The 24416-nt window shown below is 44.5% G+C and overlaps 1 protein-coding gene across 1 annotated transcript in view; it reads right to left on the minus strand.

Annotated features, from left to right (window-relative positions):
* cabp2a (calcium binding protein 2a) overlaps positions 1–22697 on the minus strand; it is a gene marked incomplete at its 5' end in the record, with an annotated part of 50186 nt that extends 27489 nt beyond the window's left edge. Inside the window, 2 exons of the mRNA XM_079499567.1 lie at positions 20150–20335; positions 22635–22697. Coding sequence (XP_079355693.1) covers positions 20150–20335; positions 22635–22697 — 249 coding nt within the window. The remainder of the gene's footprint in view (positions 1–20149; positions 20336–22634) is intronic.
* Positions 22698–24416: the final 1719 nt, after the last annotated feature.

A 24416-nucleotide genomic window follows, 5' to 3' on the forward strand; every position in this document is an offset into this window, starting at 1 on the left:
ATCTACAAGCTCACAATGCGTCGCATTGTGAGCTTGTAGATCTGTTATTTTCAAATGGCTGAAATGTATATAGGGCTGAAGTGGTTAAAGTAACTAAAGTTGTCAAATAACTGTAGTGAAGTAAAAGTACAAATCTAGTGGAGTAGAAGTAAAAGTACTGCACATTTGACAGACTCTAGTAAAGTACAAATACCTCAAAATTGTACTTATGTAGCCTACAATACAATACAATATACTTAGTTACTTTCCACCTCTGCTTTTGACACTGCAACTCCAAGGGTGCACTCACACGGTTCATGCAATTCTGTGCTCGTTGGATGCTCGTTGGATGCATGTTGTGTTGTGTCATGGCCGCCCAATGCATTGCCAATGGAGGTCACATGGTTTGACCCAACATTGTGTTGTGTGAGGGGGAGGGGCGCACGACTGCACCCCTCCCCCTCACACAACACAATGTTGGGTCAAACCATGTGACCTCCATTGGAAATGCATTGGGCCGCTGGGCGGCCATGACACAACACCCAACGAGCACCAGAATTGCATGAAAGGTGTGAGCTCAGCCTAAGGCTGAGCTCACACCTTTCATGCAATTCTCTGTGCTCTGAGCTCAGCCTAAGGCTGAGCTCACACCTTTCATGCAATTCTCTGTGCTCGTTGGGTGTTGTGTCATGGCCGCCCAGCGGCCCAATGCATTTCCAATGGAGGTCACATGGTTTGACCCAACATTGTGTTGTGTGAGGGGGAGGGGCGCACGACTGCGCCCCTCCCCCTCACACAACACAATGTTGGGTCAAACCATGTGACCTCCATTGGAAATGCATTGGAAATGCATTGGGCCGCTGGGCGGCCATGACACAACACCCAACGAGCACCAGAATTGCATGAAAGGTGTGAGCTCAGCCCAAGAGAGAATAGAGGATGAACAGGTGTGCAAAATGAACATACATACAAATGTTTCTGGAAAAAGGCAGGTTGCCTAGGGCCTGACTCACACCTTTACAACAGATTGATGTATGCTTGTTGTATGAGACTTATTGACTGATGCAAGCTCACAATGCATTTCCAATGGGAGTCACATGGTTTGACACAACATTTGTGTTGTATTGTATGAGGGGGTGGGGGGCAGTCGAAACACAGCCGAAAGCCGTACAACACAAATGTTGTGTCAAACCATGTGACTTCCATTGGAAATGCATTGGGGCAAGATGTAAACAAACCCTTTCATACATTTAGCATGCATCAATGTTGTATGCTAGATGCGAAGGTGTGAGTCGGGCCTAATGGTGATATAGTAATAGTAATGTACCTCTGTATAAATATGTAAATATAAATATTTACTGAATCATATATAAACCAATAATAATTCCCTCTTATGGATTTATAGACAGTGTAGCACAATGTAATCCAATCATAGTTATAGTTCCAACGCATGCAGTAAAATCCTCACGATTGATTGAACCCTGACTGAACTATAATGTAAGTGACCCAAATAGACCACGAATGGATCAACCGGGACCTTATAAACTAGACCCAAATAGACCACGAATGGATCAACCGGGACCTTATAAACGTTTACATTTGAGTGATTTTTCAAATCCATGGTTTAAATGACCTAACAGAGTGGACATCTGCAGTCAACGGTAGAATGTGGGGGAAAATAAAGTATACTCACATTTAAAAAGGGATATTTCACTTTCAAAAAAACCTTTTGGTCATTTTATCGTCTACTCAGGCTTGCTTGATTCAGTATTTGGATATATTCACTTTAGCTGCCCCGCCCCCTTCCTATACAAACCCATTGTAACTTCAAACTCCATTTTAACCAATAACAACCATGATAGATTCATCAAAAACAATTGTTTCTGATGAATGTTACTGTCCTTCTAGGGGGCCTTGCTTTTTCATTTACTGTTTTCATTTATTTTGTGTATTATTTTCATGTATTATGTAGCATATTTACAAACTTGTAGATCAGCTATTTTGTGGCCGAAATGTAGCCAATATAGGGCTTAAGTGGTAAATGTATGTTTTGTAATAATATTAGCCTAGTAACCAAAGTTTTCATTTATTTAAATGTAGTGAAGTACAATATTTGGATCTGAGATGTAGTGCAGTAGAGGTAAAAGTATTGGAAATTGGAAATACCTAGAAATTGTGCTTGTAACTGACATTTGTTAAGTTCAACAACAGATTAGGCCACATCAGTCAGAGAGCAATGGAACCTATAATGCAGCTTTCTTGGTCACAGTGCACTGCAAATCTCAAGGAATGCTTTCATGATAAATAAAATAAATGGTGCATTTATATAGCGCCTTTATCCAAGGCACTTTACATAGATTGTGCATTACATTCACCCATTCACACACACATTCATACACCGATGGCGGCGGAAGCCATGCAAGGCACCAACCAGCACATCGGGAGCAATTTGGGGTTCAGTGTCTTGCCCAAGGACACTTCGACATGTAGACAGGAGGAGCCGGGATTCGAACCGCCGACCCATGGATCATTGGACGACCTGCTCTACCTCTTGAGCCACAGTCGCCTACTTAAGGCTGATTCATAATACTTTGTTTCCGTGTCGATTTTGACAGCAAATTTTGGTTTTAGTTTTAGTCGTGGTCCTTTGAATAGTTTTCATTTAGTCTTAAAGTCACAGTCTTAGTCACCTGGAATGTTTAGTGTTAGTCTAGTCAAGATGTTTGTCGACTAAATCTACAGTCTATTTAGTGAACTAAAATGTATTTTGGCGGGCCTTGATGCCGTAGTAATTAATGGCTGATTTTAAACATGAAACAAGCCGGTCTACAAGCTCACAATGCGTCGCAGTGCGACACGTTATGAGCTTGTAGATCAGCTATTTTTTAACGTATTAAAAAAAAAGATCCAAGACAAACAATCAATCAGTGATCAAACCCTTCCTGCATTCACTTGTTCTATTTAATTTCTCTCTTCCTATAGATTATTTAAGCTAAAATAACTTATGCCTAATTTACACTGGCAGCCAAATCCAGCCTGTTTCATTTGTATCCGCTCTCAGATGTATAGAGGGTAGAGAGGGGGGTCCTTGAAATAAAATACAATTTCCCATGTTTTCACATTGACAGGTTATCACCAGGAGAGGGCAGCAAAGTTATACTGCAGATGAGCTTGGGCACAACAGTGTGGTTGTGGGAGACACCAGTCCATTGGAAAAGGTACTCATAAAAGTATCAATACTACAATGTAGAACTACTCCGTTACAAGTTAGGCCCGACTCACACCTTCGCATCTAGCATACAACATTGATGCATGCTAGATGCATGAAAGGGTTTGTTTACATCTTGCCCCAATGCATTTCCAATGGAAGTCACATGGTTTGACACAACATTTGTGTTGTACGGCTTTCGGCTGTGTTTCGACTGCCCCCCTCCCCCTCATACAACACAAATGTTGTGTCAAACCATGTGACTCCCATTGGAAATGCATTGTGAGCTTGCATCAGTCAATAAGTCTCATACAACAAGCATATATATCAATATGTTGCGAAGGTGTGAGTCAGGCCTAAAGGTCCAGAATTCATGTACTTGAGTAAAAGTACAAAAGTATTGGCATCAAAATGTAAGTAGAAAGTAGAAAGTACTCATTATGCAGAATGTGTTCATTTCAAGTTTTCAAATGTATCACATTTTTGAAAATAGCCGATCTACAAGCTCACAATGCGTCAGATCGGCTATTTTTAAATGTCAGAAATGTAGGCTATATAGGCCTATAGGTCTAGAAAGTAACGTTTTAAAATAAATGTAGTGGAGTAAAAGTACAATATTTGCCTCTGCAATGTAGTGGAGTAGAGCAGAATAAAGTACAAATACCTCCAAAATAACTGTACTTCCAGCACTGTTAAAAGGAAGCTCCTACCTGTGCTTATAGTTTCAGCATGCTCTCTCCTTTGCTTAACACAGGGGTTCTCAACGTTTTTGGCCGGGGACCCCCGAAAATGCTTTGGCAATGTCTCGGGACCCCCGCCCCGCCCCCTCCCGACCCCCAATATAAATTGACTGCTACAATAACCTTAAACCATTTTGGGCGGGAACCCCTTTTGGTGTTTTAAGCATTGTTATAATTTAGCTATTGAAAAATAGCAGATCTACAAGCTCATAGCGCGCCACCGAGTGGCGCGCTACGAGCTTGTAGGTCTGCTATTTTTGAAAAATCGTGAAAATAAAATTTATTTTATTTTTTATTTTTTTGAAAATAATTTGGGGACCCCCTAAAATAATTTGGCGACCCCCCGAGGGGTCGTGACCCACGGGTTGAGAACCCCTGGCTTAACACACATGCATCTAGTCACCTCAGTTGACCTCAGAGTTAGTGGAAGCATTGCTCCGTGCAACGTATTGGTCCAGTGCATGTACGCAAACAAAACACCACTTGCACAGACATACAGACACGCACACACACCCACATGGGCCGGCACGCACCGTACGCACGCACGCACGCACGCACGCACGCACGCACGCACGCACAGTTGGAGAGATACCTACAGTATAAATTCCTTGTAGGCATTTCTCAACCAGCAACTCAACACAGTGTGAACTGTGAGCTTAACAGACCGACAGAAAAGATAAGCCTTTGAACGAAACAGTTGGGATGAGATTTAATGTGGGAACCTTCGAGGGCATGCAGCGTCATGCCTGACAGGCAAGGATAAAGAAACATTAACAAAACACACAATCCAATTCTAAAAACAAACACAAAAAACGCTTACACTCCATATCACTCAACAGTAAAATGCACCCACAATATTGTGAAACCAAAAGTTATGTTTGTCCATGCTCTTTCTCCACCAGTGGTGGTCCATGGGAAGTTACTTTAAAATGTGTGTGTGTGTGTGTGTGTGTGTGCGTGCACGTGTGTTCGTACTGTTCGTGAGTGTGTATAAAGTGTGCGTATAAAGTGTGGTTCAGTGTAAGAACCAGCAAGTTCACTGAACTACTGTAAATAAAAAAGTCAGTACCTTGCAAAGGTACTGGCAGCCATGATGTTTGACATGTTCCTTCCTTCCTTCTGCAATGAGGTTATTCACGGTGACAGTTGGCACTTCTCTGACCCTCCCTGTGCTTATATTACCTCCCCTCTGAGGGCAAATAAGGGCTGTATTTGCCCTGGATTCCAGGCCATTATATTATGGTTACAGTACCTATGAGATTAATAGGCCTATCTTGCAGCATTTCCCCGCCCCCTTTCCACGCCTCCTTTTGGAGCTAGTGGTGTTATTTTTTGCGGTCCATAGGCTTCCATGTTAAAAGAGGTATTTTCACAAGCCACAAACTACCGTTTTGTAAAGGTAAGATTTATTCTACTTATTTGAGTTGTTATACCATTGTGTTTTCTTCACATTATTATCGGTCTTTGACATTTTAACATTAGGAAATGTACTTAGATTCTCCAGAGAAAAAAAGTGTAAATGCCTAATGTTAAAATGACACCACTATCTACCGGAAGTGGGCGTGGAAAGCGGGCTGTGAGATAGGCCTATTGAGTGTGTGCATCATGCATGCATGCGTCACGGTGCGTGTGCATGCGTGTGCGTGCGTGTGCGTGCCTGTGCGTGCCTGTGCATGCGCGTGCGTGCGTGTTCAAGTGAGTGCTAAAGAGGCCAGAAGGTGTGGGTCATGGGATGGGTAATAATACCCAGATGGATACTTGTCACTGCTACTATGTTGATGTACATCTCTCTGCACAGCTTGATAAGCTGGAAAGTCACTAAGTACATTACTACATTTATTTAAAGGACCACTTCACCACTTTTCAATTTATCTTCACTATCCTCACTAATAATGTTCATGATAAAATAGCACACATTTTTTCTACTCAGTCTGTGTCTCATAGGAGGGCTGTGGGCAGTTCAGAATGAAACCCGTCCACCAGTGACATCATCATTAGGCAGATTTTTGTTAACAATATTTAGATTTGTATTATCGTGAGAACACTGGCTTCCATTATCGCATTGCAACTTTTCAGGAATAGAAAGCCTGTAGTTTCTTGGATTCCCCATCAATGATTCTTTTTCAAACACAGTTCTTATACGAGGCGATCTAAGATCCCCCTATGGGGATTATAATACAAATAAAAAAAGTACAGTTAGTGCCCTCTAGCGATATTGAAGTCAGACTGTTTTTCTCTAATTTTGTCATTATTTGTCACATTGATATACCCTCAGCAACAGATGGACCAAATGGATGAAAAGTAAACGCAAGGGAGACAAACAACAAGACCAGGGAAAAGCTGGGATAAGGACTGGAGAGATGGATGTCATAAGAGGACAGAGAATAAGAGACTGATTATTGGGATGTAGAGGAGGATTACTGGTGTAGAGATTAAAAAGGAAGGGGATGAAATGGACGCTTAGAAACGGAATCACTCGTACGGATGATGAGGGAAAGAGTTAACTTTGTGGGATAAAAAGTATTTGAGCAAAAGGAGAGGTCGGTCCATTGTGTGAAGTTAACTGTGAAGTTATACTGAAGATGAGCCTGAGGGCTCAGCGTAAGGCCTGATTGATGCCGTCGCTTGCTAAAAATAGCCGTTCTACAAGCTCACAAAGCGTTGCGTTAAGCTTATTCATGCCCTAGCCAATGACAGTGCATATAGAGCAACATGGTTAGTTGACAACACATGAACATTCCTGTCCGAGAACCGAAGACATGTGTCTGTTTCTGTCTCATCATCCTCAGTCTTAGTAATAGAGTAAATTCATAATCCATCCAAAGCGTCATTGGAAACACATGCACACGAGTAAACTTGCATACCATACATTCACAAAGGTGCAACAATTAGAATGCAAACGTCAAAGAGAATTACAGTGCAGGGAATGTGGAACACTCTGGAAATCATGTCAGGTTGAAATCAAGACCTGCAACTGCGTTACTCGTCCAGCCATTCATTATTTCTCATTCATTGTCTCCACCAGGCCGAAGGCATGGGGAGAGAGTATGTTTTGCACTCCGTCCGTGTGTGTGTGTGTGTGTGTGTCCGTCCTTCCGTCCGTCCGTTACCAGCTAATCTCCGGCACCGTTAACCCGGTCGATGCCAAACTTTGCACACACACTCCCTGGATGCCAACGATGCATGAACCTCTGCCCCACATTTTCCAGAACGGCCTGTTATAGTGCCACCATGAGGCAGCTTTTCACATTTTTTACCTAAAACTGCACCGATCTGCGTGAAACGTTGCATGCACACTCCCTAGAGGCCAAGGACAAACCTTTGACCTGCATTTTCCGCATCTGCCTTTTATAGCGCCACCAGGAGGCCGACTTTTGTAAAACACATTTTTTGATATTACTCCTCCAGATTCTGTCCAAAAATCTCACAAATCGTTACACAGTATCTCTATGGTCATGTGCTCAAGTCGGATCTGTCCGATATTTCATATTTCATCCTAATTGGCTATAATTGGCTTTCACAGTTTGCAAGATTGCCCCGTTTTCAACAAAAGCCTCAAATCATGAACACAGCATGCAATTTACGTGAAATCTTTCACACATTTTCTTACTAGGCTGAGGAATATATCCCACCCTTTTCACATTGGCCTGTTATAGCGCCACCAACAGGTTGATTTTTGACAACACATTTTTTTAACAAAATGCCTCAAATCATCCAATTGCCATCAAAGGCGTATGAAGAAATGGCACCCTTTTCACATTGGCCTATTATAGCGCCACCAGGAGGCCACAACCTGACCTGCCCTGGTGGAGACCTGTGCCCCAAGGGGCACTTTTTCTAGTTATTTATTGTATTCATTTCTATTTCAGTGATGCTACTTAACCTAGTAGAACACTAGAACAGTAAACACAGGTGATTTTCACCCAGACAATTATATTTTTGTTGCTGATGTCTGAGGTGGGCGGGTCTTTCAGTACCTTCATTATGATGAATTCCTGTTCTGTCTATAGAAGTGTCTATTTGTACGTCTCTAAATGTTTTGATGATTTGAACATGGTGGACCCTATTGGAAACAAGTGTAATGCTTAATTGGGTCGTCCACTCACAGTTAACAGCCTTTGTATTGAGTTTGTGCTTGAAATGTACTGTAATTCTGCAAACTGTTAATAAATTCTTCAATCAATCAAAACTCAGTGACATCATAATGTTGCTGATGTCTGAGGTGGGCGGGTCTTTCAGTACCTTCATGATGCTCAGTGACATCATAATGTTGCTGATGTCTGAGGTGGGCGGGTCTTTCAGTACCTTCATGATGTTCAGTGACATCATAATGTTGCTGATGTCTGAGGTGGGCGGGTCTTTCAGTACCTTCATGATGCTCAGTGACATCATAATGTTGCTGATGTCTGAGGTGGGCGGGTCTTTCAGTACCTTCATGATGCTCAGTGACATCATAATGTTGCTGATGTCTGAGGTGGGCGGGTCTTTCAGTACCTTCATGATGCTCAGTGACATCATAATGTTGCTGATGTCTGAGGTGGGCGGGTCTTTCAGTACCTTCATGATGCTCAGTGACATCATAATGTTGCTGGTGTCTGAGGTGGGCGGGTCTTTCAGTACCTTCATGATGCTCAGTGACATCATAATGTTGCTGATGTCTGAGGTGGGCGGGTCTTTCAGTACCTTCATGATGCTCAGTGACATCATAATGTTGCTGATGTCTGAGGTGGGCGGGTCTTTCAGTACCTTCATGATGCTCAGTGACATCATAATGTTGCTGATGTCTGAGGTGGGCGGGTCTTTCAGTACCTTCATGATGCTCAGTGACATCATAATGTTGCTGGTGTCTGAGGTGGGCGGGTCTTTCAGTGCCTTCATGATGCTCAGTGACATCATAATGTTGCTGATGTCTGAGGTGGGCGGGTCTTTCAGTGCCTTCATGACGCTCAGTGACATAATGTTGCTGATGTCTGAGGTGGGCGGGTCTTTCAGTACCTTCATGGTAGGTAGGTTTGTTTCCTTGCCCACATCCCTGCTTTTTTCTACAGGCAGGTGTTTGGGTGAATTTCATCCGTGTTTAGTGATAGTGTGATAGAGACAAATCCCTTACACCCACAATGAACCACTGGACCATTCTCACATGTCAAGAGTACCTCAAGTTGCCATGTATTGCTGTACTTCAATATTATGAGAAATATGTTTAGTGATGGTTTGACAAACCTCTTAACTCCATTGGACCCTCAAATTGTCTGCTATAGCAACTAACTCCACCACCTCTCCCCCTCTCATGCAAGTCATTGACAATATATGAAGTCACAACACCAACTTTGATGAGGCTTTATTGCTTTGTTTCCAAAATATGAGGATTCATTTCCTGAAAATGTACATTTTTAATTTCCTGATAAAATGAACATTTTGGAGTTAGGTGGTTTCTTCACGACAGCAGAGATATATATAACCGTTTATTACTTCCCTCCCAGCATATGGTCATGCTTGCATAAATAACACTGTTTATGATTCTCTTCTGTTAGTTGTGAATTAACCAGTTCTATTTTAAGGATATAAGACCATGAGGTTGAATCTGACAGCCATGTCATGTATTCCAAATCCTTCTTGCTCTTTGTGCAATCGATAATAATGCTCTTTATAAAGATCTGGTGTAATCCCACGAGAGATGCACGGTGACCTGACAGATACAGCATGGTGTGACAGATGACACAGCTGAGGGACATCCATATAAAACCACTCATCAGGAAGATTATAGGTCACATCCTGGGTCAAGCGGGACTGACCTTTCTATGGAATCAGGCTACTGTACATGGTACACAGTACACACACACACACACACACACACACACACACACACACACACACACACACACACACACACACACACACACACACACTCCATTCATCTCATAGGTGCTGTATCCAGCCCGTATTTGTCCTCAGCGAGGAGGTAACAACAAAAGCCCAGGGAAGTGCGAACAGTATGGGTTAATAATGGGTTAATAATGGGTTAAGCATTAAGCTCTGTGTATAATATGTTGTTGGACCATCAAGCGTACGTAGCACATATAATGCTGTTTTGTTGTGTGATTCTTTTTTTTCTCCACTTTTTGCCCACTTCATTGTACATTCTAATTCACTGGAAAAGGGAATGCAGTCTGTTTAGCAGCTCCCAGAGGTAGTTTTATTTAGTAGGATGACAACGTTTTGACCCAAAATGGGTCTTCGTCTGTCTGCTCGGCAGTCAGCTTTCCCCATACATGGGGAAAGCCCCATACTGTATATGGTGCCCAGGTCTCGCCCTTTAGGGCGAGGCCGTGCACCATGTCTCTGTGCGTATACGTGTGTACGACGTACGTTGTACGTCTGTAAGCCACATAACTCGAGAACCGTTTGCCCGAACCCGTCTTCAAATTTGACACACACGTTTCTCACCCCCACAGGGAGTGCAGTGCCCAGACGTGTCCAGAACCAGCACACAAGCCTCTGCCCGGGCTCTGGACAGGGCCCAAACTGATCACCCCTAGCTGTTCTGACATCATATGTTCTGACAACTGCATATAGACTCCATACAAAGAACTCCATATAATTATGGGCAATGTGACACTCTGATCTAGTGCCAAAAGGCACAGGTAGTAATAACTGCCCAAAACTGGAAAATACTGAAAAGATCGCCAGAGAGACCTTGCTGTAGAGATGGCGTGGTTGTTTTATTCACCTTGTTACACAGAGTGCAGTGATCAAAATGAAGAACAAAAATACAACACTATCCGATTCTGGGAGGGAACCCCTTTTGGTGTTTTAAGCGTTATATTATATTTTAGCTATTGGAAAATAGCAGATATACAAGCTCATAGCGCGGCACCGAGTGCTGCGCTATGAGCTTGTAGGTCTGCTATTTTTGAAAAATCTTGAAAATGTGGCTCAAATCAATTGTTTCAGAGCAAACGTTTTTTAACTCAAATCTTTGCTTCTGAGGGGTTCCTGGAACAACATGTTTTCAGATGGGGGTCGGCGGCCAATTACATATCATTTTTGGGGTCCTTGACATGAAATATTGAGCACCCCTGATACAGAAACATGAGGTTTTTCAGAAAATTGTTATCATTTAGAAGACATTTTTTAAATTTTGACGTCAGGCCTAAATGGGTTAACAGGACAGTTTGGCCTCACGTCTTTCCACCTTCACAATCCTACAGTACCTTGACTGACTGGCACTGGCAGGTCTCCCTACTTAAATCAAGGACAGTCTAAGAAGGACGAGACGCGAAGACCGTACGGGCGACGCCATGTTGCTTTGGAAGGAAAGAAACATGCGCAATGGGCTATATGCAGCCAACACTTCCGCGTTCAGCTTCCTTGGTCTCAACTGCGCATGTTTCTTTCCTTCCAAAGCAACATGGCGTCGCCCGTACGGTCTTTGCGTCTCGTCCTTCTTAGACTGTCCTTGACTTAAATATGCCTATAAGCCCCTCCCACTGGACCATACCAAACCTGGATTGATTCCACAATCTAACCAGTTAATTTGTCCAGAGACATCACATCACAAGAGACATCACAATTCATAATATACATTTTAAAGTGTCACATATTACTCAAAAGATTATCCACATAATGGAAACAATTTTAGAGTACTCAATTCAAAACCCTCACACTGTTGGCATGTTCCCCACACACACACACCCACAGCTGGTGGTAGTTGCTCCCTACAATGGAGTCAACAATCAATCATCAATCACGCTGCTTCAAACACCCGAGGCGGGGTTGGCGAAAGGGCCTTTCTGTGTGGAGTTTGCATGTTCTCCCCGTGTCCCCTAGGGTAGGTACCCTCACAAAAAACATGCAGTAATCCTGGTCTCTAAACTGCCTCCCCCTGGCCAGCCGGGGCACCTGATGGAGGGGAAAGGAACTGGTTGGAATAACGTGTTCCTTCCACGCACTACGTCCAACCAGGGAAACTCTTCTCACAACATTGACGACACAGGTCGGTTCTTTATAAACGGGCATTTATTGGGCATTCTTCTCATCCCTCTGCTGTTCCATGCCGTGAGAACTCGTTGGCCGCTTGTTGTGTAAAGAGGTTCTTGATGCTTCTTGAGTTTCATACAGTCCTTTGAATGTCCTTTTGACCGTCTGTCTTTGACTTTAGACGTGTTTCTAATCACTTTAAACAGTTCAAACACACTACTCTGCTGCGAGTGTGCTTCCTTGTGCAGACCAGAGTCTGAATGAGTGAGAGAAATGTTTGTACCACCTGTGTGCAATGCCAGGCAATCATGCATCAATCAGTCAATCAATCATGGTCCAGTGTTGCTACTGACAGACAGGGAACTTGGTTCTGCCTCAGAAAGTTATCATCACATCATGTTTACATTTTTAACCTCATATGAAATCAATTATGAACCACATATTTATTATTGTATCATGACATTATTATGAATTATGCTATAACGTATGACCATGAATTGTTGTATTTTAGCTATTTTAGTCCTTTTAAAGTAAGCATTTTAATAGCAGCACTTACATCCCCCCTGTCCCCATCCCCCCTTCCACGCGCTACGTCCAACTAGGGAAACTCCCCCCTGTCAGGTGTAAAAGAGCAACTTGGACACTCAGGCATGAAGGAAGCATGAGTTCAAGTCTCCCCAGGTTGGCGGAGGGCGTGTAGAGCCCAGGATCACATTCCATTATTGACACCGGGGTGAAAAATGGGTTACAAAATCGTGAAAAAGCTGCTTCAAACAGTATATAAAGTCAAAATAATATCATTCTCTGCAACATTAACAATAAAGAATTCAAACTTGAACCCATTTGGGTCACAACATGCCTGTTATAGGACAGTTTATGGGCAGAATAACTTATGGAAAGTTTGTTAAATACGGCATCAGTGGCAGGGTGAACTATAAAAGGGACACAGACATAATAACTGGGTGGGACATGCATTTCCAATCGTTCCAAGTAGGCCAACGGGCACAACTCTACTTTAAGGCCAACGGGCACAACTCTACTTTAATAAAGTTCACTTTCTGGTTCTCAAATTGTGATTTTACTTTTCTTTCTTTCTTTATTTTGCCTATAATATATATATATATATATATATATATCTCCATAACCTAAAATGCGGATAAAGATTGCCTATATATTTCTTCTTGCATCACATACCAAAGTAAGTGGCGTTTGTTTTTGTACAAATATAAAGCCCAAAACCTCCACTTCCTGATATTGATTGCAACACATTCTGAAGTACAGTATATGGTAACTTCCATGATTAGACAATCTGTGCAGCTGCTAAACAGACCTTAATTACAGGAAGTGCACAAGTTCAAGGTAGAAAAAGTACAAACCTAAATCCACCACTTCCTGACAGGATTGCTCACTTCCTGATGTGATAAGGTTGTCCACATCCTATATTGCAGTTGGCTTAACCTAGTCTGGCTAATAAGTCACACTCATATCACACTCCAGCAGGCAATTTTGTTTTTTGCCAATGGCTGATTCACGTCTGGCTATGAGGAGTTGAGGACGCATCTGTGTCACCTTATAGCTTTTAACCACTTTAACCATTATTTTTAAACTTTAGCTGTTGAAAAATAGCAGGTCTACAAGCTCATAGCATGGCACAGAGTGCCGCATTACGAGCTTGTCGATCTGCTATTTTTTTAAAATCGTGAAAACGTGTGCAAATCCTTGAATCCTTTCACAGCAAACATTATTGACTCGTATCTTTGCTTCTGGGAGGGGGGGGGGGACGACACACAAATATGCTGTTCCTGGCTGGAACAACATATTTTCAGATGGGGGTCGGCGGCCAATTGTACATATACATACATGAAATAGTTTGAGAACCGCTGATATAGAAACATAGGTATTTCAGAAAACAAATGTCCGTCAAATCTTGTCCCCACACGTCTCAATATTTGCCATTGACAATGAAAGGAGAAATTAGGTCAAATGTCCACCAAATATGACGTACATTTGTGACCTCTGACTTCAGGTCATGACTGTAGTAAGGCCAGGTACCACACAAGCTGACTTCAGGTCATGACTGTATGGCCAGGTACCACACAAGCTGACTTCAGGTCATGACTGTAGTAAGGCCAGGTACCACACAAGCTGACTTCAGGTCATGACTGTAGTAAGGCCAGGTACCACACAAGCTGACTTCAGGTCATGACTGTAGTAAGGCCAGGTACCACACAAGCTGACTTCAGGTCATTACTGTAGTAAGGCCAGGTACCACACAAGCTGACTTCAGGTCATGACTGTAGTAAGGCCAGGTACCACACAAGCTGACTTCAGGTCATTACTGTAGTAAGGCCAGGTACCACACAAGCTGACTTCAGGTCATGACTGTATAGTAAGGCCAGGTACCACACAAGCTGACTCCAGGTCATGACTGTATAGTAAGGCCAGGTACCACACAAGCTGACTTCAGGTCATGACTGTATAGTAAGGCCAGGTACCACACAAGCTGACTCCAGGTCATGACTGTAGTAAGGCCAGCTACCACACAAGCTGACTTCAGGTCATGACTGTAGTAAGGCCAGGTACCACACAAGCTGACTCCAGGTCATGACTGTAGTAAGGCCAGCTACCACACAAGCTGACTTCAGGTCATGACTGTAGTAAGGCCAGCTACCACACAAGCTGACTTCAGGTCATGACTGTAGTAAGGCCAGCTACCACACAAGCTGACTTCAGGTCATGACTGTAGTAAGGCCAGCTACCACACAAGCTGACTTCAGATCATGACTGTATGGCCACTGGCCAGGTACCACACCAGCTGATTCCAGGTCATGACTGTATAGTAAGGCCAGGTACCACACAAGCTGACTTCAGGTCATGACTGTAGTAAGGCCAGGTACCACGCAAGCTGACTTCAGGTCAAAAATACCTTTTTTGTTAATGGCTACTGTCTCCAGAAGCTTTGACACCTTCAACCCCCCAGCGGGGTATAGAGCCTATAGTAGACAGGTCACAGCCCTCCTCTGAGACACAGAGCGAGTAGACAGGTTTCTGAACTGTCCACAGCCCTCCTCTGAGACACAGAGCGAGTAGACAGGTTTCTGAACCGTCCACGGCCCTCCTCTGAGACACAGAGTGAGTAGACACGTTTCTGAAATGTCCACAGCCCTCCTCTGAGACACAGAGCGAGTAGACAGGTTTCTGAACTGTCCACAGCCCTCCTCTGAGACACAGAGTGAGTAGACAGGTTTCTGAACTGTCCACAGCCCTCCTCTGAGACACATAGCGAGGCTGGAAACGAGGCTCTCTGGAATGGTCTCTCTTGACACAACCACATACAGTAACTACTTTAAAATCATTCTAAATCCAGGCTAAAATCTTTGATGTTCTCCAATTCCTTTTGTGCACAATTCAAGCACCTTGAATTGTGCTTTATATATAAACCTTTAGACAAAAGAAAATATGTTGTCAGGCAGTTCTCTATAGTCTGTCCAGAGCCCCACCAACAGTTCTCTCTATAGTCTGTCCAGAGCCCCGCCAACAGTTCTCTCTATAGTCTGTCCAGAGCCCCACCAACAGTTCTCTCTATAGTCTGTCCAGAGCCCCCCCAACATGTCAGGCAGTTCTCTCTATAGTCTGTCCAGAGCCCCACCAACAGTTCTCTCTATAGTCTGTCCAGAGCCCCACCAACAGTTCTCTCTATAGTCTGTCCAGAGCCCCGCCAACAGTTCTCTCTATAGTCTGTCCAGAGCCCCACCAACAGTTCTCTCTATAGTCTGTCCAGAGCCCCACCAACAGTTCTCTCTATAGTCTGTCCAGAGCCCCACTAACAGTTCTCTCTATAGTCTGTCCAGAGCCCCGCCAACAGTTCTCTCTATAGTCTGTCCAGAGCCCCACTAACAGTTCTCTCTATAGTCTGTCCAGAGCCCCACCAACAGTTCTCTCTATAGTCTGTCCAGAGCCCCACCAACAGTTCTCTCTATAGTCTGTCCAGAGCCCCACCAACAGTTCTCTCTATAGTCTGTCCAGAGCCCCACCAACAGTTCTCTCTATAGTCTGTCCAGAGCCCCGCCAACAGTTCTCTCTATAGTCTGTCCAGAGCCCCACCAACAGTTCTCTCTATAGTCTGTCCAGAGCCCCACCAACAGTTCTCTCTATAGTCTGTCCAGAGCCCCACTAACAGTTCTCTCTATAGTCTGTCCAGAGCCCCCCCAACAGTTCTCTCTATAGTCTGTCCAGAGCCCCACCAACAGTTCTCTCTATAGTCTGTCCAGAGCCCCGCCAACAGTTCTCTCTATAGTCTGTCCAGAGCCCCACTAACAGTTCTCTCTATAGTCTGTCCAGAGCCCCACTAACAGTTCTCTCTATAGTCTGTCCAGAGCCCCACCAACAGTTCTCTCTATAGTCTGTCCAGAGCCCCACCAACAGTTCTCTCTATAGTCTGTCCAGAGCCCCACCAACAGTTCTCTCTATAGTCTGTCCAGAGCCCCGCCAACAGTTCTCTCTATAGTCTGTCCAGAGCCCCGCCAACAGTTCTCTCTATAGTCTGTCCAGAGCCCCACCAACAGTTCTGTCTATAGTCTGTCCAGAGCCCCCCCAACATGTCAGGCAGTTCTCTCTATAGTCTGTCCAGAGCCCCCCCAACATGTCAGGCAGTTCTCTCTATAGTCTGTCCAGAGCCCCACCAACAGTTCTCTCTATAGTCTGTCCAGAGCCCCGCCAACAGTTCTCTCTATAGTCTGTCCAGAGCCCCACCAACAGTTCTGTCTATAGTCTGTCCAGAGCTCCCCCAACATGTCAGGCAGTTCTCTCTATAGTCTGTCCAGAGCCCCACCAACAGTTCTCTCTATAGTCTGTCCAGAGCCCCACCAACAGTTCTGTCTATAGTCTGTCCAGAGCCCCCCCAACATGTCAGGCAGTTCTCTCTATAGTCTGTCCAGAGCCCCACCAACAGTTCTCTCTATAGTCTGTCCAGAGCCCCACCAACAGTTCTGTCTATAGTCTGTCCAGAGCCCCCCCAACATGTCAGGCAGTTCTCTCTATAGTCTGTCCAGAGCCCCACCAACAGTTCTCTCTATAGTCTGTCCAGAGCCCCACCAACAGTTCTCTCTATAGTCTGTCCAGAGCCCCACCAACAGTTCTCTCTATAGTCTGTCCAGAGCCCCCCCAACAGTTCTCTCTATAGTCTGTCCAGAGCCCCCCCAACAGTTCTCTCTATAGTCTGTCCAGAGCCCCGCCAACAGTTCTCTCTATAGTCTGTCCAGAGCCCCGCCAACAGTTCTCTCTATAGTCTGTCCAGAGCCCCCCCAACAGTTCTCTCTATAGTCTGTCCAGAGCCCCACCAACAGTTCTCTCTATAGTCTGTCCAGAGCCCCACCAACAGTTCTCTCTATAGTCTGTCCAGAGCCCCACCAACAGTTCTCTCTATAGTCTGTCCAGAGCCCCCCCAACAGTTCTCTCTATAGTCTGTCCAGAGCCCCCCCAACAGTTCTCTCTATAGTCTGTCCAGAGCCCCACCAACAGTTCTCTCTATAGTCTGTCCAGAGCCCCACCAACAGTTCTCTCTATAGTCTGTCCAGAGCCCCACCAACAGTTCTCTCTATAGTCTGTCCAGAGCCCCCCCAACATGTCAGGCAGTTCTCTCTATAGTCTGTCCAGAGCCCCACCAACAGTTCTCTCTATAGTCTGTCCAGAGCCCCACTAACAGTTCTCTCTATAGTCTGTCCAGAGCCCCACCAACAGTTCTCTCTATAGTCTGTCCAGAGCCCCACCAACAGTTCTCTCTATAGTCTGTCCAGAGCCCCGCCAACAGTTCTCTCTATAGTCTGTCCAGAGCCCCGCCAACAGTTCTCTCTATAGTCTGTCCAGAGCCCCGCCAACAGTTCTCTCTATAGTCTGTCCAGAGCCCCACCAACAGTTCTGTCTATAGTCTGTCCAGAGCCCCCCCAACATGTCAGGCAGTTCTCTCTATAGTCTGTCCAGAGCCCCCCCAACATGTCAGGCAGTTCTCTCTATAGTCTGTCCAGAGCCCCACCAACAGTTCTCTCTATAGTCTGTCCAGAGCCCCGCCAACAGTTCTCTCTATAGTCTGTCCAGAGCCCCACCAACAGTTCTGTCTATAGTCTGTCCAGAGCTCCCCCAACATGTCAGGCAGTTCTCTCTATAGTCTGTCCAGAGCCCCACCAACAGTTCTCTCTATAGTCTGTCCAGAGCCCCACCAACAGTTCTGTCTATAGTCTGTCCAGAGCCCCCCCAACATGTCAGGCAGTTCTCTCTATAGTCTGTCCAGAGCCCCACCAACAGTTCTCTCTATAGTCTGTCCAGAGCCCCACCAACAGTTCTGTCTATAGTCTGTCCAGAGCCCCCCCAACATGTCAGGCAGTTCTCTCTATAGTCTGTCCAGAGCCCCACCAACAGTTCTCTCTATAGTCTGTCCAGAGCCCCACCAACAGTTCTCTCTATAGTCTGTCCAGAGCCCCACCAACAGTTCTCTCTATAGTCTGTCCAGAGCCCCCCCAACAGTTCTCTCTATAGTCTGTCCAGAGCCCCCCCAACAGTTCTCTCTATAGTCTGTCCAGAGCCCCGCCAACAGTTCTCTCTATAGTCTGTCCAGAGCCCCGCCAACAGTTCTCTCTATAGTCTGTCCAGAGCCCCCCCAACAGTTCTCTCTATAGTCTGTCCAGAGCCCCACCAACAGTTCTCTCTATAGTCTGTCCAGAGCCCCACCAACAGTTCTCTCTATAGTCTGTCCAGAGCCCCACCAACAGTTCTCTCTATAGTCTGTCCAGAGCCCCCCCAACAGTTCTCTCTATAGTCTGTCCAGAGCCCCCCCAACAGTTCTCTCTATAGTCTGTCCAGAGCCCCACCAACAGTTCTCTCTATAGTCTGTCCAGAGCCCCACCAACAGTTCTCTCTATAGTCTGTCCAGAGCCCCACCAACAGTTCTCTCTATAGTCTGTCCAGAGCCCCCCCAACATGTCAGGCAGTTCTCTCTATAGTCTGTCCAGAGCCCCACCAACAGTTCTCTCTATAGTCTGTCCAGAGCCCCACCAACAGTTCTCTCTATAGTCTGTCCAGAGCCCCACCAACAGTTCTCTCTATAGTCTGTCCAGAGCCCCGCCAACAGTTCTCTCTATAGTCTGTCCAGAGCCCCACCAACATGTCAGGCAGTTCTCTCTATAGTCTGTCCAGAGCCCCACCAACAGTTCTGTCTATAGTCTGTCCAGAGCCCCACCAACAGTTCTCTCTATAGTCTGTCCAGAGCCCCGCCAACAGTTCTCTCTATAGTCTGTCCAGAGCCCCACCAACAGTTCTCTCTATAGTCTGTCCGCCAACATGCAATTCCAATTTGTGGTTGATATGGATGTTGTTCATGATACTACTGCGTATTATACTGCCCACATTGTTTTTTTAAGGGAATTACAGACAAACATTATGGAATATCAAAACCGTGTTTGACGCACACGTGACATGACTCACAACAATAAGCCTACAGTAAGCTGCATGGCTCCTTTCCAGGCGAATAAGCAGGTTTACTCCGAGTCGTTCCCACGCGTGACTTCTCACTTCTCTCTTTATGGAAACCACCCGCCGCCTGAGAAAACTCATTCCGGGCCGCTTGTATTCGCAACCTTATTCTTTCGGTCATGACCCACTTCATGACCTATAGGTGAGAGTAGGAATGAAGATTGCTCGGTAGACAGAGAGCTCTGCCTTCTGGCTCAGCTCTCTGTCCAACAGTCCAGTGCGGTACAGCCACTGGAAACATGTTGTGATGTTTACAGTACATCTAGTTCTAGTCGACTACATCTACAGTTGATTTAGTCAACTAAAATGTATTTTGGCGGGCCTTGATGTCGTCGTAATGGCTGATTTTACACTTTCTGAAAATAGCAAATCTACAAGCTCGTAGATGGCTTGTAGATCGGCTATTTTCAGCATGCAACCAAGTGTAAAATGACTTATACTGGATCTTTTGAGTCTTGTCCACTAGTCGCTTCCTACCATGTTAGTCCAGTTTTTATTGGTTGACGAAATCATCAATATATTTAGTCATAGTTAGTTTGTCATCATATCTCAGTTTCCATTTAGTTTCCATTGAGGTTTCGTCAGTGAAATGAGGTAGTCGACAAACATTTATTCCGTCATATAGCATTAGTCGACAAAATCAACACGGCCTTTTCAGAGTTTCCTACCTGCCCGAAGACAGAGTCGACGAAATCAACACTGCCTTTTCAGAGTTTCCTACCTGCCCGAAGACAGAGTCGACGATGGGCCTCAGCTTCCTCCTCTCTCCCTCCTGGAGCCAGAGGTCCTCTGCAGGGTCTTCTGCGGGGGAGCACAGACTCAGGCTCTTGGACTTGGGCTTACGTTCCTTCTTCATGCTGGATGAGCTCCATCTCCTCAGGGAGTCCATCTTCTTCTTTATGGATCCCTGTATGTGTGGAAAGACCACTCTTAGCCAGTTCTCCATAAAAGTCAGAGGTTCTTTACTCTGGAATTCACACATACTTATTGCCAACTCCTCATCTTCACTCTGTAACTTCAAACATAGATTGAGGGCCAGCCTCTTGAAGCAACCCTCTCCACTTGATTCTAACGTAATGTAGCTTTATTGTGCATATTCAGACACAGATAGACATGCATGTACACTAGGCACACTCAGGCTTGCGCATGCGTGCATGCGTGCACGTGCGCACTCTCTCTCTTACACACACACACACACACACACACACACACACACACTTCACAAGTGTAAATAATGTATTTGTTGTTGTTTTTGTTATTTTCCATACCTATGTTTGATTACTTTGTCTCCTTACTACTTGTATATTATCTTTGGTGAGAACCACATATAAGCCCTCCATGGGTTTCTTTTCTCACCTGCACACACTTCTCTTGTATTGATGTTACCTTTTTTTTGTACTGTTTTATTGTGCGAATAAACTAAACTAAACTAAACTAAACTAAACTAAACTAAACTAAACTAAACTAAACTAAACTAAAGACTCAAGTTGAGGACACGATGCCAAGTACTGAGTGAATCAAGCAAAGCTGGCGGTTGAGTCAGTGTTGTTTTCGTCGACTAAAACTAAGACGAAAGATGTTCGTCGACTACCTTTTTCTACTAAACACTAAGCTATGATGACTAAAACTAAGACTAAATATACTGACAATTTCGTCAACAAATAAAAACTAGACTAAAATGTTAGGAAGGGACTAGTGGACAAGAGATCCAGTAGTAAGTCATTTTACAATTAGTTGCATGCTGAAAATAGCCGATCTACAAGCTCACAACGCGTCGCGACTAAACCGTGACAGGTTACAACTAACCCGTGATTTCCTGTGAGGTTAGGTTTAGGGTTGGGTTTTGGGTATAGGGTGTTGGACTGATGCCTGCTAGTACGTCGGACAAAACTCCAAACACATGCACCCGACCCGACCCGACCCGACCCGACCCACTCTGCAAGGGTTATTCATACCGACCCACTCTGCAAGGGTTATTCATACCGACCCACTCTGCAAGGGTTATTCATACCGACCCAGTACTCTGCAAGGGTTATTCATACCGACCCACTCTGCAAGGGTTATTCATACCGACCCACTCTGCATGGGTTATTCATACCGACCCACTCTGCAAGGGTTATTCATACCGACCCACTCTGCAAGGGTTATTCATACCGACCCACTCTGCAAGGGTTATTCATACCGACCCACTCTGCACGGGTTATTCATACCGACCCACTCTGCAAGGGTTATTCATACCGACCCACTCTGCAAGGGTTATTCATACCGACCCACTCTGCACGGGTTATTCATTAGCAGGTGCATTCCCAATTTGTATCGATCCCGACCTGGCATGGTTCCCAATTAACCCATTTTGGGGCGGGAACCCCTTTTGGTGTTAGCATTATGTTATGCTTTAGCTATTGAAAAAAAGCAGATCTACAAGCTCATAGCGCGGCACCGAGTGCCGCGCTACAAGCTTGTAGGTCTGCTGTTTTTGAAAAATCGAAGAAGGACTGACATAGAAACATAGCTTTTTCAGAAAACTGTCAGGATTTAGAAGACATTTTTAGAATCTGATCTCAGGTCAAGGTCTCGAGTAGGTTTAGTTCAAGTACAGACTCAAGTAAAATGTATTTTGTTACTGATCAACCTGCACTTTCTGCTTTAGCCTCCATATAGATGCCATATTTCACGAGCAATCACAACAACACTTGTTTCAGTTACAGAGTTCATGTTATGTAAACAGATTTGTAAAGTGTCAACGACGTCATTTCCCTGAGCGGCAAATATACTTCCGCCAAAATCCCGCTACTTCTGCACTTGCCAAATTCCAGCAAATGCACTCTACAGCGTATAGGTGTTGCCCAGCGTGAGTGTACGTGCCACGAGTCACACACAGTTTTCAGTGAGTGCTCATCTGAAAAGCATATTTTGGTTGTAAAGAAGAAACCATATAGCCTACACATACAGATGTGCAGAGTGCAAGAAACCACCATTATGTTATAACTAAGCTCCAAAAATAACATTAACCACAGAAGATATTGGATGAACGGGTGGAACAGGGTCTTCAACGGGTGGAACAGGGTCTTCAACGGGTGGAACAGGGTCTTCAACGGGTGGAACAGGGTCTTCAACGGGTGGAACAGGGTCTTCACAATGCCACCATTAAGACACAGACGTCATTTTTCAATCACAAACACTGCAAGTAAACTCATAAAACTGACCTTTTTCACTAACTTTCCCTCCTCCGGTACTCCCAAAGATGACGTGCTTCCTGCTTCATTCATGGCGGCTGTATACTAGTTTCCCCATTCACGTCGATAATGTCCCGCTTTTTCTCCCCTTGATCGTCGCTCCCTCATTCTTCTCCTAAACCCCCCCCCCCCCTCCCCACCCCCTCCCTTTTTATCTCTCTACAACAGCATCTGACACGGGGTTTTTAATCTGAGGCAGCATCTCTCATACTGTGATTGCTCCTCCTCCTCCCCCTCCCCCCTCCCCGCCCCACACCCGTCTCCTCTTCATCCCTCGTAGCATCCCTCTATCGCTACCACCTACTGTACACACAACTGTATATTTGTATCGCACATTTCTTTAACCCATTTTGACCTGAGATCAGATTCTAAAATGAGTATACCACAGACGAAAAGTCCCGAATTTCATTCTGACCCCTCCACGAAAAGGCCTCGTTGTCCTGAACCCTTATCTATCATTTATACATTATGGATCAATAGTGTGGACTTATAACTGTTTTTTAGTCTGTGGCATTCTTCTACATCCTGACAGTTTTCTGAAAAAGCTATGTTTCTGTGTCAGTCGTTTCTTCGATTTTTCAAAAATAGCAGACCTACAAGCTCGTAGATCTATGCGCTTGTAGATCTGCTATTTTTCAATAGCTAAAGCATAACATAATGCTAACACCAAAAGGGGTTCCCGCCCAGAATGGGTTAATGCATTTAGGACTGAGGACCAAATTCTACAAAATGTCCTAAATATCCTGACAGTTTTCTGAAAAACCTGCAGTTTCTATATCAGTGGTGCTCACAGTATTTCATGTCAAGGACCCCCAGAATTTGGCCGCAGGGCCCCATCTCAAAATATGTTTGACCCCCCCCCCCCAGAAGCAAATAATTGAGTTAAAAACGTTCACTATGAAAGAATATATAATATATTCAAAGATGTGTGCACATTTTCACGATTTTTCAAAAATAGACAATAAACAAGCTCATAGCACGGCACCGAGTGCCGCGCTATGAGCTTGTAGATCTGCAATTTTTCAACAGCTATAAAATTTAAAAAAATGGTTAAAACGCTAAATGTGTCCCCGTCCTTAATGGGCTAAAATACAATGCAGTGCACTAAAATGAAAGTGCACTGATGAAAAGTAGGTCATGCTAAAATAATTAAAAAATATATATACAAATATATATATAAATTTTATTTTATTTTGCATTATTAGTATCACTATTATCAGTATTTTGTAAGGTGTGTCAGTGCAGTTGCTTCTGGTCTTGATGTAGTGTTTTGAGTGGTCTGGAGAGCCTCTATGTATTGTTGTGTGTTGACATGTTTAATGTATTTGTTTTGTCTACTGTATTCATTGTGTTGTGCCCGAGGACCCCCTCTAAAACGAGATGATGCATCTCAAGGGGCTTTCCTTTAAATAAATACAATTTCAATACATACAGTAAATATCTCAGTAAGGCGTTAGTTGACATGTCAGAAAGTGATTCTGGAATTGTCTGAGAGAGAGTGTCTGGGTCACCAACGTAGCATTTGTTTTAGGACTGCCTGTGCCCGCCCCTCATATACAGACACGTGCACACATAGATATCAAAGGGGGCTTCAGCCCCTGCCCTTTTACCCGTCTGTAAAACAACTGCCCTCTCCAGACCACGAATGCAGCATTTACTGATGGTGAAAGAAATGGAAATGCCCTCCTCTCCTTTCCATGCCATTCCGGAAGGCAGCATTCAGGAGAATAGTTTTTCTTTTCAAAGTCTCCT

This window comes from Electrona antarctica (genome assembly GCF_951216825.1).
Source record: "Electrona antarctica genome assembly, chromosome: 4".
Taxonomy (NCBI): Eukaryota; Metazoa; Chordata; class Actinopteri; order Myctophiformes; family Myctophidae; genus Electrona; species Electrona antarctica.